Consider the following 14,279-nt stretch of genomic DNA (forward strand, 5'->3'; position numbering starts at 1 on the left):
CTTAAATAGAGAACACACAGATGATAATAACTCCCTCTCTCTTCCTCCCCCTCTCTTTGTCGCTCGCCATGGGCCTTGGAGGTGAATAACTGAGGAAGACCAGAAAGGAGGGCAAGGCGGAGTATTCCAGGTAGAGAAGAGATGTGGGATGGCGTGAGAAGATGGAGGCGGGAAGCGAGTGTGTGCTGTCTCGCTGAGCTCTGCCTCTTTCACTTCAATGGGGTGAGCGAGCGACGGGCATGCAGTAAAAGAGCAAAATAACAAGAGAAGGGAAGGGAGCGAGGGTGATTCCATAGGAGCCGGTTCTCAGTGGCTCGTTCTCCAAGACGCACATGAGTGCCAGGAATAAAGGCAAACGATCAGCTCCGGCAGATCGGAAACACATTGAAACGCGTCTTCGCCATAGCAGGTACGAAGCGGAGGATGGTTCTGAACCAACCAAGGGTTAAGGACAATGATCTTAATGGCACCAGCAAACTGGCAGGAGACCATGTGAGCACCGCGAGCCAGGAGACCCTGCAGGAAATCCACACCCTGCTGGCCACCGAAATCTGAACTAATAACAAAATAATCACATAATAACAACACACAGAGTCTGAGACCGCTTGTCCTGAGCAGGGTTGCGGCAAACTGGAGCCTAACCCTGCAACATAGGGCATGAGGGGACACACCCAGGATGGGACGCCAGTCCCGTCCACCCCAAGCAGGGCTTGAACCCCAGACCCACCAAAGAGCAGGACCCGGCCAAGCCCACTGCGCCACCGCATCCCCCATGATAACAATACAACAATATCATAAATAATAACATCTCCACAAGGTTTCGAGACCAAAACTGTTAACAATGAAGAAAAACGTGTCGTGTCACTGGCTGCTCTAAAACACTGCCATCCAGCATGTTATAGGTACACACACACGGTACACACTCGTGTAACAGCTCCAAACACTACAGATGCTGCAAATATTGAATTTTAAACTCAACCGAGACACGAGAGCCATTGAAGAAGATGTGAGTGGTGACAGGGTGTAATCCCGCTCTTTATTCTTTATATTTCCTTCCATTCTATTTGGGGAGGGAAGAGCAGGGTTGGTTCCCGTGGGGTAACATTTTACTTCATCTCGCGTTATGCAACGTTGCTGCACAGCTCCTGCAAGGCGGCGAAAAGTCGTGCTGTGTTAACAAAGCCTGAGCGAGTTTGGGAAGGAGAGCGAGAGGGCGAGTCTGAGAGATGGGATCAGCAAAGAAAGGAAGAGAGGAGCTGCGGTACCTGCTGGGTCCCTGCTCTCTGCACCGAAGGTGAGTCGCTGAGCACAGCGTTACTACGGTAAACTCCTTGCTTACCACTACAGTTGGCTGCGAGGCTCAAAGGCAGAAGCGGCCCCCCACGCGTGGAAGGATCGACGCTGCCGTCTCTCGGCCACTTCTCCGATTTACTGCTACTGAACGGGTGTCTTCGCGAGCTTGATGACCAGTACGGACCAGGCGCGGTCCGGTGCGCTGACTGCCGAGCTGAAATGTTTCCGATCGAACCAACTGCCGTCAGGACTGCTGTGCCTCAGCTGCTCCGATCTTCCAAAGCGACAAAGTGCCGGTTCAGTGACAAATAGGTCCAGCTGCAAAGTTTGACTAACAAATGAACCACTCGCCACCGTCCGCAGCGACGCTGCCCAATCCAGAGTGTTTCCACCATCCTGGACGTGATCCTACCTTGGAGAGCTGCAAGAGACTTCATCTTAAGACTTTAGGACTTCATCTTAAAAGAAATGTAAATGTTAAAAAAAAAAAACAAAAAACAAAAACAAAAAAAAAAAAAACAAGGGTGCTCCAAGGGCTTAGTCTTTCAGTCTGTTTACTCTGTCGAGGGCAAAACAGGTTTTACAGCCTAGACTATGTTTACGGTCTCCAGAAGGGAACTGACTCCTGTTGGTGGGAGTGTCGCTCGCTTCGCTGTTGTGTTAACACTTCCACATGGACCGTCAGACAGGCCTATGACCGCAGCTGCGTGCAGGACGCAATCGCCAAACTAGCTCTGGCTCCTTTACCGCTGTACTTTACACTGATGGAGGGATTTAGGCAAAATCCTGCGTGAACCTACTTCGTCGAGAAGGTGGAGAAAGAGAAGCGGGAGGCAGGAGAAGTGCAGCAAATTAAGAAAGTCTACCGCTTCTTAACAAATTCATCCATAATCAACCTTCATTTACTTTGCTAGTTTTGCTAGTAGTTCATGTTATACCCCCCCCCCCCCCAAAGGGCCTCTCTCCCTCTCACCTCCTCTCAGCACCAGCACGTTGATCTCGCTGCCCACCGGCACGTCCTTCAGGATGTCCACCACCTGGGCGTGGCTCAGCGTCTGCACGTTCTGCCTGTTGACCTCTTTGATGACGTCGCCCTTGAGGAGGCCACGGCACCACTGGGGGTCCAGGATCATCTTGACCTTTTGTCCCAGAGGGCAGTCAGCAATGGCAAAGCCAAAGCCCCCGGGACCTTTCACCAAGGACACACTCACAAGCTCGGGCTGCAGCAGTGATGGGTCGGGCCTCTCCGGCTGGGCTGCCGACGCAGGTGGCAGGGCTGCCACCAGGGGCCGACCGCTGGCGTCGGTGGTGAGGTAGTGGAGCTCCTGCGAAGAGGCACGCAGGGCTTCGCCCTTAACCAGCAGCGGCTGCCCATTTATGAGGGGAACAGCAGTCATGACCTCGGCAGCGCCGTCGTCATCAGCGTCCGCGTCCTCAGGTAGCGGGTAGCCCCGGCACAGCAGCATGTCCACGTATTGGTTCACTGGAATAGACTGGAACATCTGCACCACGTCGGCGTGAGTCTTCCCCAGAACACAAGTCCCATTGATGTCCACGATAACGTCGCCTGGTGGGGTGGTGGATGAGCGGGTTGGGAAAATGGGTGAGGAGCAAGGAGGGAAAAGGAGACAGGGAGGACACGGGTGGACAGACAGCAGCGGCGGGTGTGCAAGGACGGTGTTGGACAAGTAGGGACAACAGAGGTGGGAACAAATATAATCTACTTTCAGATAATCGTGGTGCAGACACCTCCTGTGTATCCCAGCTCCTCTCTCTTCCCCATCACGGCGGACGGAACCCCGCAGTTTACTTTCTCGCCTCCTGGGCGGATCAGAGCCGGGGATGAGAACGATTCCTGCTGCTCTCTTTGCATCTCATTTCACCCAGAACCCCCAGAGTGTTTCCTCAGCGGCGCCAACCGAGTGCTGCTGCACGTGAACCCGATCAAGGGGAGCGAACAGCACGGTGCCTTGCATGCACTGTGCGTGCGGACAGGCGCAGAGGTGCAACGAGCTCCACGGGACCTTAATGAACCGCGATCTCTACAGGGTTCGCGCTTTGCAAAAATAACACGTTCAGCGCTCATCTTGCACCTCCGTACCTCACATACGGTGCGGTACCCGGTGACTTGGTAACACAGCTGTGTTTTCACCCCAGCTCAGTGGAACGGAGTGGACTAATCCCATTAGGTGTAGGAAAAAAATATCTTTGCAAATCAAAGGACCACAATGCACTGTCTGTTTTTGGGCGGTTTCAGTTTCGGTTGTACATCCGAAGTCACTTTTACGATCGAGACAAAATAAAAATGAGAAATAAAACCTTGATGGCAGGGATTCCCCTTGTTATGTTCTGCGTGTAGGTACAATAAATAAAAATAGTCAAATATTCGCTAAATATCTATGTTAACTTTGAGCTACATCAGTTAAAACCTCTTCTAAACGACTGAAAATAAATGGCAACATCTCGAAAAACTTCTTTAATGTTCATCCAGTAACTGATCATCAACACTCAGTAACACCAGACACAGGTTGTAAACACTGTGGAGGCAAGTTGAATCCAGCTGGTCCCTCACTCTTACTCGATTTGAGTGTGCTTTCCTGACTCCTATCGGTAGAACAGGACACGTTCACTCCGCAGCACACACACATGCCGGCGTGCTGTCCTAATGTTGACTTCACTGAGCTCAGAAAGTAAAGAACAACCCGCTGGCCGTCACGTCACGTCGCCGCACACCCTGCTCTGGAGGAGAGGAGAAAAGGACCTCGTCTTAAGTGACCGCAAAACAAAGTGCGAGTGCAGTGACAGTGCAGCGTGGGGCTGGAGGAGCCCGATGAAGGACAGCGGGAGGGGCAGGAGTGGGCGTGCCTCGCTCACCGGCCGCGATGGTGTTGTCGTGGGCGGCCGGACCATCGCTCAGGACGTTCTTCACCTGCAGGAACTCGTCGGGTCGGTCGCCCCCGATGATGGTGAATCCAAAACCCTGGGCGCTCTTCTTCAAGGTGGTGCGGATCATGGTCCCCTGCAGCTGGGAGGGGTCCGGCGCAAAGCCCTGCCCCCCACCCTCCTCTGTGAAACAATGACAGGGTAGGGAGCAAAACAAAAAGAGAAACGCACTCCTTATTAGGTGGTGCAGTAAATAAGCCTTTGCACTTCCCACAATGTTACACAATTTTTATTGTTTTTTCATTATTTGGACAGACCATAATATCACGTTATCATCTCTATGCTGCAGCCGTACGAGCACTTCCCCATCAGAAGCCTCCCCCTGCCTCACAAATAAGTTCTCGGGTGGAACGTGAGCGACAGGAACGGAAACATAATGAGATGCTGGCGCACCGCTTCAGAGCAGTCGGAGAAGGTTCGACGGAACGAGACACTGCGGGAACATTTAGCGTCACGGACTCAGACATCAAGTTCAACGTACGACACGTGTCGGTGCCATGCTAATGAGGGAAGGCACGTCCTTCACCATGTGACCGTACGCCGTGTGGTTTGCCAGTCCCCTAGCCAGTGCCTCAGTTACACGACACCTTGTACCGGGCACAGTAAATGAATGTGAGACGCGAGTGGGTTGGAATGACGAGATGTGATTAGACTGAAAAATGAAAACTCACAAAGGATCACGCTCAAGTCCTCTCCTGTCTCTGGGACACATTATCAAAGTCTAGAGAGTAATTGCAACAGATCAGGATGATTAAAAGTCAAAACATCTCAAAGGGAAGTCAGGATTTATTAGTCTTCCGCATGTGACAAATAGGACGTTTGCAAACAAGCGGTCAATCAGTGGAATGGACGGCGATCGCAACACGACCACGACCAATCCGGTGCAAAGTCCACTAGATGAGACATGGTGGCACATTGAGGGAGAATCACATGTTCCAATGTATCCTTTACACGATGTAAAATCCCAACATAACCCTTGTTGTCTCAGCTTCCACTCACTGTTGTAAGAAAGCGGGAAGGGGGTTGTCCATATGTGCATAAATTTGCATGTTTTGACAAAGAGAGTAAGCTCCACCCATGAAGAGGCCGGCCCTTCAGTGCTTAGTCTACAGTTGGCCCCCCTGGGGGGGGGGGGGGGGGGCGTGACAGTATGACTTCCTGCTCTCAGAAAGCTGGGTGGCGGGGTGACATGCATGGTAAATCACCGCACTCTCAGTCTCATTCCTACTGGAGATGCGGAAGTGCGCTTTGCCTTGTTCCTGCTCATTGATATTGGCTGGGGCTCCAGCAGCAAGTGGTGATGTTCTGCCAGTGAGACATGTGTGGTAAAGCAGCAAGACAACCCTTGCAGGACATTGTCAGGACTGCCAACTATGCCTAAAACTGCTGCCCAGACCTAGAGACACCTTGTCAGGCAAATTCTCCAGGGTGTACAACACCTGCTGCCCTCGACACCCCACCAGTAGATGGCACCGAGTCAGTGGCAGCGGCGGGAGGCGCGAGGCACGTGCACACGCCGGGAGGGCCACAGAAGCGAGTTTGTGAATGCAGGGCTCCAAAGCGGCGCGTAGGCCGTTCTTCCCGCACGCAGGCCTTCAACCGCATTATCGTTATGAATGACTCTCAGGACGAGCGAGCGAGTGAGTAAGTGAGGGGGTGAGAGAGAAAGAGCACGTGGCCGATGGAGGCAAGTACATCTGAACGCTGTCATGTGTTGCCTCGCAGCGTGGTAACCTCACTTTCCGTACCTCACACACAGCGTCGCTCGTCTGCAGCATAAAATTCTCTTTGTCTACTGACCACTTAGGATAAAGAATGTGTGTATAGAACGATGTGTAGCATCCCATGAAAAGAAGAGATAATATAGGATATAAAATTAAAACTCCTGTTTGGAGGCTCCGGACCTACTTTCCAGATGTTGACCTCCACACGGCTGAAATTTACTGCCCTGCGCAAGGTCTCCCGAAGCTTCGGCTGGACTCAGCGGTGGAGACCCAAGAGCGCGGTTCCGGGGCCCGGCCCCTCCCTCCCGGCATGCAGCTTGGGTGACCTCAGAGGCCCGATCAGACCGGGTTACGTGCCGATGGACACATGGAGCCCGAAAGGTCTCGGGACAAACGGAGGAGCGCAAAGTGCGGAGGAGGTGGTGAGAGTTGGATTGACTTTGCTCACATTCCCTCCAGCGATTCAAGAGTGTCGGTCGATTCTTTTTCTAAGGCCAACAAGGGAAGACAAAGAAACGGCTTCCTGGAAAAGCAGCACTCTTTCATAGGAGGGTCACTGTCCTGCAAACCCGCCAGCACTTTGCTGGCACAACAGCACCTAGACACAAGTGTTTCGGTGCAACGGGCGACCGGAACGTGTGCCATTGCGCGTGGACACACACACACAAACGCGCACGCACTCAAAAGCACAAACATTTCTCACCTGTTTTGAAAGAAATCCACGTTTGTTCCGCGAAACGGGAAAGGAAGAGATCAGAACCGGCACTGAGGATGTTTATGCCGGAACCTTGCAGTCGATCTGCTCTTTTTACACTATAACTCCTTCATGCAGAGTAATGAACATCATTTATAATTCAAACCAGTTATAGTTGCCGGGGAGCTGCATTTCATCTTTTTTCAAAGCAAAAACATCCCTGTCATGAAGAGCAGTGTGTGTGCCTTACTTATGGATGCAGTGTGTGTGTTCAAAGTGTGTGTGACGCAGCAGAGCTCAAACAGGTCTGTCTCCGGCCGAGAGCACAGGGAAGTCACGCTCAGCGCCGTCCTCGGTGAAGGAGGACAGACCAGCCGGGGGCACCGGGGAGGACATCAGAACACAGGCAGTCCCTGAGTTACAGGACAGACTTTCTTCTTGTCCTCTTAACAATGTCTCGTGTTACTGTATTTGCCAAAAAATTTGGCTTTAATTTTTTCGCTTTTACCCGCGTAACCACGGCACCAAAGCCTAAATGTGATGCAAGTGATGGTGATGCATGCAAGAAAAACGAAATGATCACAGTTGAAACAAAGTGGAAATAACAAGCGATTGGAAAGAGGTGAAAAGCCAACAAACACTGGAAAAGTGAACATTAAAGTTACTTAATGGTTTGCACACACACACACACACACACACACACACACACAGTCTCTCTCTCCGAGAGAGCACTCGGCTACAAAAGACACTTCTTCCCAGTTGCCGGATCCCACTCCAGACAAACCCCCCCGCCACACACACACGTTGTCAAACCTCCCTCGCCCTGCTCTTCCAAGTCCTGTCCCTCATCGTTTCCGGTTCCACGTCTCTTTGATGACAACTGCCCACCCGCCTTGTCCCTCGACCACGATTTCAAATTCTCGCCTCTGTTAGTTAGGCGATCACCCGACCGACACTGGCCCATCCCCGACCACGACAACATGTCCAGTCTTTTGATTCTTAATAAACGATCCTGCACTTGGGTCCAGTCTCCTCCATGTCCTCTGTTCCTCATGACAGTAGTAACATTTATTATTGTCTCTTTCTATGTCTCTCTATTATAAATACTGTACTTACATTTATTATCATTATTATTATTATTATTATTATTACTATTATCATTATTATTATATTAAAGATGTTTCAGTGTATCCAAAGTGTTTCTTCAGTATTTTTTTATGCACAGAGAGGTACACCATATATGATATACTAAGTCAAACATTTTAGAAACTGACGTCAGATACCCACTGTACCTAACTGTTGCGACTTAAAGACAGACTGAAGACATGGAATTTGTTTGTGATTTGGGAACTGCTTGTACCTAAAATGTATTGTACAGTGCTGGTCAAAAGTTTGATTAAAAATAAAGTTTGGAAAGTTTGTTTTCACATGTTTGGGCAGGAAAGCAGCCAGAATGCATTGGAGTTCTCGTGCAGCAGTGTCAAGTCCTGGCCTGTGGTTTGCTTTGCTTTCACCCTTCTGCCTAGCTCTGTCCAAGCTGCTCAGGTGCGTTCAAACTTTTGACTGCTACTGTAGATCCATGGTGTTTATTCACGGTTCTTAAGACAAGCATCTCCACAAACACGCAGTCTGAAACCACTTATCCTAAGGAGGGGGTCGTGGTGAGCCGGAGCCTAACCGAGCAACACGGCACGAGGCTGGAGGGGGAGGGGACACACCCAGGGCGGGACGCCAGTTTGTCACAAGGCACCCCAAGCACCAAGCAGGACTCGAACTCCAGACCCACCAGAGAGCAGGACCCAGTCTAACCCACTGCACCACTGCACCCCCCCGTCAGCATGTGCAGACCCATCAAATACTGTCTCATCTAAATAATAGTTCCTGCTTTGGATTAATTTAAGTTAATTTATTTATCTGACATTTTTCACCAACGCAACTTATATTGTTACCCATTTAGACAGCTGGATAATTTCACTAGAACAGTTTAGGCTAAGTACCTTGTCCAAGGGTACTACAACTGGGGTGAGATTCAAACCTGTGACCCCAGGATCCAAAGGCAACCATTCCAATCAGTACTCCACAAGTAGCATCGTTGATTTCACTGTACCTTGTTGAAACAAACAGTGGCAGGACTTGTGATTGAGAACCGCTTACCTGGTAGAGATGAATTCGGGACAAGAGGGCTGGAAGGTGGATTGTTCAAGATGGGACATCCTGTGTAACTTGTGACTGAGGTCCATTGTGTGTGTAAGTGCATGTGTTTGGTCGTGTATGCGTGTGTGCATGCATCAATACCACTGATTCACTCTCTCCATTCAGGATGAATCAGAGAAGTGAAAAAATGTGCCACGGTGGTACAGAAAGTAGTGCTGCTGTCTTAGAGTGCCTGGGTGGTGCGAGAGGATGTGGGTTCAATCACTGCTCAGTCTGTGTGGAGTTTGCATGTTCTCCCTCTGTCTGTGTGGGTTTCCATAGTGTGTGTGTGTGTGTGTGTGTGTGTGTGTGTGTGTGTGTGTGTGTGTGTGTGTGTGTGTGTGTGTGTGTGTTCCACTGATGTATGGATGAGTGACCCAGTGCAAGTAGTATATCTAGCAGTGTAAGTCACCATGGTGAATAAGGTATGGGCTGATAACACTACACAGAGTTCATCGGCAGTCGCTCCAGAGAAAAGTGTCTGATAAATAAATAAATGTGAGTGCAGCACAAAGTCAACATCCTCTTGACATGTGACAAGGAGGGGGCCAATTAAACCCTCTTAAGTGAACACAGTAATTAGTAACGCTGTGAACTTCTCAATAAAAATTGCTTCATGCTCGGTTTTGACAATTTCAACAGCACTCAGAAAGACGTTTTTCTAGCCTCACGACTGGGTGACCTTTCCATGGTGGAGCGCTTCAATCGGAACGAGTGCCTATTTTCCTGCTCATTATCGGCACGTTGATTAAACGTGTCGGGTGTGAAAAGGGGCCGGAGATCTGCCTGCGGATGAAGCGCACTGGTTCCATGCCAAGCGGTGCCTTCAAATCCCCCCCAACATATGCGGCCCGATCAGCGGGGACGCCCTGGTCAGGGCTGCCATGGCAACTGTGGCATAGGCTACAAAGGGCGGCAACGTGAGCCAGGAAATGCTGTAGTGCTGGTTCATCAGTCAACCCTCACCGTAGTGTTACGATGCAGGCATGACCGTCTTTCAACACTTCACACAAAATTTCATTTCGGTCTGCCTCTTCATTTCATTTACATTTATTGATGCGTTTCTCCAAAGTGACTTAAAAGATTAAGCTACTTACAACAGGGTAACTTTACCAGAGCAATTCAGGATAAGTACCTTGATCAAGGGTACTACAACTTGAGGGGGGATTCAAACCCACAACCTTTGGGTCTAAAGGCAGCAGCTCTAACCACACCACTACTGGCCACCACTACCATGACAAGTTTTTTTGCACTTGGACCTTATTTACTTCAACCTGATCCACTTTTTTGTTACTCTGTAGATATAAAGTATAGCTAAAATACAGTCGAATTAAAAACTGGTACAATTAAAAGTGACTGCAGACTAAAGTTAAGGCCTATTTCCTGTTTAGGATGAACTGTGAGGTCACGGGGCGGTGCTGAGCGGTGTGCTACCTGTTGGAGGTGCCGCCCCCTGTTGGCCTTGGGGAGCAACAGCAGTTTCCTGGCCCAGCTTCTTCTTGGCCTCCAGGACTGGGTTCTCAAACTGGGTCTTCTGGTTGATGTGACTGCAAAGGAAGCAAGCAGGCATCTTTTTCAGAACACCAGGGTCAGAGTGTCCGAGGTTCAACTTCCTTAAACGCACACGGACAGCGGGCCGAGCAATCGACCACCTTCGTCAGCAACGATTGTTAACGTTATCGTTTGCGTTTACAGATTCATGTCTGGAAGACACTTTTCTCCAAAGTTTACGCGTAGCGCACAGTGAACAGAAATGCATTTCACAGCAGATGAGGAGCCGCAGACACAAGGAGGTTTATTAGAGCACGGCTCGCTCGCACCACACTGCCGTTTGCCGGCACACACACTCCTCAAGTACACACACACACACTCGAAGCCTACAGAAGTGACATGTGAACGTGAAACACTGCCGGGGACGATCGCAGCAGGTGGAGTCAGGCTGATTTACAGAGCTGTCGAGAGACTCGGGGAGAAACGGATTGGACGAGATGGGTTTCGAGATCCTTCTTGACAGTTGGAGAACTAATCGTGGAGGTCCTCCGCCATCAAATGTGAGCCAATCGCTCGTCAATCACTATCGGGAACCGCTTGCCCAGGCTGGGGTCATGGTGGTCCAGAGCGTATCGCACCGTGGACGGAGCGCCAGCCCATCGCTGGGAGATGTGCCAAAGTGCACAGTTCCCGTGCTGGACATTTGGGCCTTTGGCTCAGCGGGTTGACCGTGTCTCTTCCCGGAAGGTCCCGCAGGCTGCTGCTCACAAGACGTGGACGGCCGCCACGCCCAGACCCACACCCACCCGCCACACAAATCCACGCTACGTGGTCAAGGTGCCTTCGTTGGCGTAGCTCAGAAACTCTGCTTGTGACAGTTTCTCTGACGATGCTGTTTTCCCCAAGTGTGTGTCATCTGTTGAGCTGCAGGAGCTTTTCATGTGCGGCTCCTTCAGAGAGAAACTCTCCACCGGGTGCTCTCATTAGCAGGCCGAGTCGAGGCGTGGAAACGACTTCGCCCTTAATTGCCGCGTCTTCCCTTTCGAGAAGCGCGTCCCCTCGCGTGTAATAGATGCTCTGCTGACTGCACTTCTCCAGAGCAACAGGACACGGGGATGGGGGTGCGGAGGTGTTCTCTCCCTGCTGCGTCGACACCCAGGGAATCGGAGCAGCCGAGAACCAAAAGGACGATTTAACTCCCGCCCCGCCGTAGTAGCATGTCTATGGATGTTGAGTCTGCGCTACGAACCTTTGCTGCCCTTCCACTGTCCCTTATTTAGCAAGAACAAGGCAGGGTTATTGAAGGGGGCACTGATCACACATTTACATCTATCTTGCTTTCCAAAGGCCGCACAACACTACCAGTTACCCCACACCATGAACACCTGGACATTGTTAACAGCTGCTGTCTCCTGGAGGAAGGCAGTGCGCCTGAAAAGCGAACACAATTTTACGCCCATGGTGACCACCATGTCATCCAATGACACTGAGCCACATTAAAAGCTGACAGATGGAACGGCTGCTGGTGTTCACAAACAGTGAATAGCCGCTGGTACCAACGAAAAAAAAAGCTCTCATTACAAGCTCACAACTGGCTGGATATTTTTCATACTTTCCATGGCGCTAATAAAATTATTCTGTTTTGCTGCAGACAAAAATTGTCTCAGTGGGTTTCTACTCAAGCGACTGGGAATTCCGGTGTCAAATCTGTGACTTGTCTTGGGATCAGCAGTGCATCGTGGTCTTTCCACTCGCCATCACGATGCACCACTGTGGGACTCACTCCACATAGTAGATGCCATACTGCGGATCCTCGATCTTCTCCCAGCCATACGGCAGCTCTGTGAAAAGAAAAGAGACGAGTCAAGAACCCTACAAGTCCAGTGTGATTTGGGTACACCTTCTAAAACACACCAAACATTACACATAGGCTTCAGGTGCATAATTCAACACATACACTTTATTCATGAATTGTTTCATACCTAAAAGCTACGGATACCGAATTAAAAAATGTGCTAATTATTAATTCCTTTACTGTGGGCCTGGATGGAATATGAGATGTGTTTTATGGCTTGACAAGAACATCACGCCCTGCTGGAGCCCCACCAGCTCCTTACAAATGACATCTGGAATCTTCTTCCAGGGGAAGCACATAAATCTCGTCTCTCGGTGTCCATTACACAGCCCATTAAAAAGAGTGCGGTCCAGCCCTGCGACCGTTCCTGTGCCTCGCTCAGCATGTTCAACGCCAAAGTCACCGCACCCAGGAGCAACGTGAGCGCTCCGACCGAGAGAACGATGTGCATGGTGCACCCCCTCCCCACCACCCCCACACCCACGCCATGGACTGTGGTTTTGCCACTGAGGCCTCACCTCCGTCCTCGCACTTCTCGGGCGGTTTGGCCTTCTTCGCCAGTCGGGGGTCCAGCCACGTAGTGGTCTTGGTGTTGTGGCTGTGGAAGAAGCAGGACGGTGCCGTTAACATCGAGACCCGTGGGCAATTCTGCATGCGCATACAAGTCACCTGCGGCGCTTTAACCTGCCCACGCGTTACACGCTCAGCCTCCGCAGCCACTAAAGACCTGCATTGGGACTGCGCCGGGATGCGAACCCAGCTGGAAAAACCCAGCAATCTCCACGTTGAGTACCCTGCCAAAACAGTCATTTAACGCAGGGTAAAAGCATTAGGGTGAAAAAAACAAACACGGAACATATTAATTCCCTCTGTGGGCAATGCTGGGAGGTGCTCTGGCTGCCAAGTGTGTGTGACAAGCTCACATCCAAGTATCTGGCGTTAAAAAGATGTTGTGCTGAATTGGTGCTGATCCCTTGTGAATGCAGTGCGGATGTTCTTGTCTCCCTTTAGCAGCAGTTCTCACACAGAACGTCACGTTACACTCAGGTCGGCTCACACAGAATGACATACAGTGGGAGGAATGTGAAGCTGCAGGTACAGGTGCAAGTACCTGGAGCCTGACGATCGAAAGTGAGCAAAGATTCTGGAAGCAGAAGAGGACCTAAAGTGTAGAGCAGAGCAAGGGCAGTTGACCTTGAGGCAGCAAATCACCACTGTTTAATATTCCTCTGGTGGGTGGTGGACACACGGCATACCTACAATCTGTTCAAGCCTCCTTTAGCAACTGGAGATGCCCATCTCACTGCATCCAATGGACATGGAAATGACCATCTCACTGCATTAATGGACATGGAAATGACCATCTCGCTGCATCCAGTGGACCTGGAAATGACAATCTCACTGCATCCAGTGGACCTGGAAATGACCATCTTGCTGCATCCAATGGACCTGGAAATGACCATCACACTGCATCCAGTGGACCTGGAAATGACCATCGCACTCCATCCAATGGACCTGGAAATTACCATCTCACTGCATCCGGTGGACCTGGAAATGACCAGTCCACTGCACTCAATCGTCTACTATTGCTGGATGCTGAAACCCGACCACGCGGCACTCACTCGATGAAGTACACCATGCCCGTCTCGGTGTAGGCCATCTCCCAGTTCTTGGGCAGGGGCTCCAGGCTGTCGTCACGGGGTAGAGAGCTCCAGATGCGCAGGTCCATGGCGCTGCTGGATTGCGTGTAGCTCGGTACAGTCTTCCTCCACTCGGATCCATCTCTGTGTTCTGCGGTCAAAGAAGGGGAGAAGGGTTTCATCCATGGTCTCAGCAGCTCTCAAACACTGAAAAGTAACTTTTGCTTCATCGAGAAGAAGGAATGCAGGTGTTCAGAGCCCAACATGGTAACAGTTACAGCATCACAACAAGTGTAAACAGCTCAAGAATGGTACACTTTGCAACCATTCCCCTATCTGTGTTCCTTCATACTTAGTCCCGATTTAATATTCATGTTGTCTTTGCAGCAAATATTTAATATTCATGTTGTCTTTGCAGCAAATATTTCATATTTAATTTATATGTT

General features: G+C 50.5%; 1 protein-coding gene across 5 annotated transcripts in view; it reads right to left on the reverse strand.

Moving 5' to 3' along the window:
- LOC108918519 (membrane-associated guanylate kinase, WW and PDZ domain-containing protein 3-like) overlaps nt 1-14,279 on the reverse strand; it is a 109,958-nt gene that overhangs the window by 14,186 nt on the left and 81,493 nt on the right. For all 5 annotated transcript variants that reach the window (XM_018725859.2, XM_018725858.2, XM_018725861.2 and 2 more), the window contains 6 exons: nt 13,816-13,984; nt 12,712-12,791; nt 12,122-12,179; nt 10,282-10,394; nt 4,168-4,359; nt 2,267-2,860 (listed from right to left, as the gene is read on the reverse strand). In XM_018725859.2, the coding sequence (XP_018581375.2) occupies nt 2,267-2,860; nt 4,168-4,359; nt 10,282-10,394; nt 12,122-12,179; nt 12,712-12,791; nt 13,816-13,984 (1,206 nt within the window). The remainder of the gene's footprint in view (nt 1-2,266; nt 2,861-4,167; nt 4,360-10,281; nt 10,395-12,121; nt 12,180-12,711; nt 12,792-13,815; nt 13,985-14,279) is intronic.

This window comes from Scleropages formosus, chromosome 22 (assembly GCF_900964775.1).
Source record: "Scleropages formosus chromosome 22, fSclFor1.1, whole genome shotgun sequence".
In the NCBI taxonomy this organism is placed as follows: domain Eukaryota; kingdom Metazoa; phylum Chordata; class Actinopteri; order Osteoglossiformes; family Osteoglossidae; genus Scleropages; species Scleropages formosus.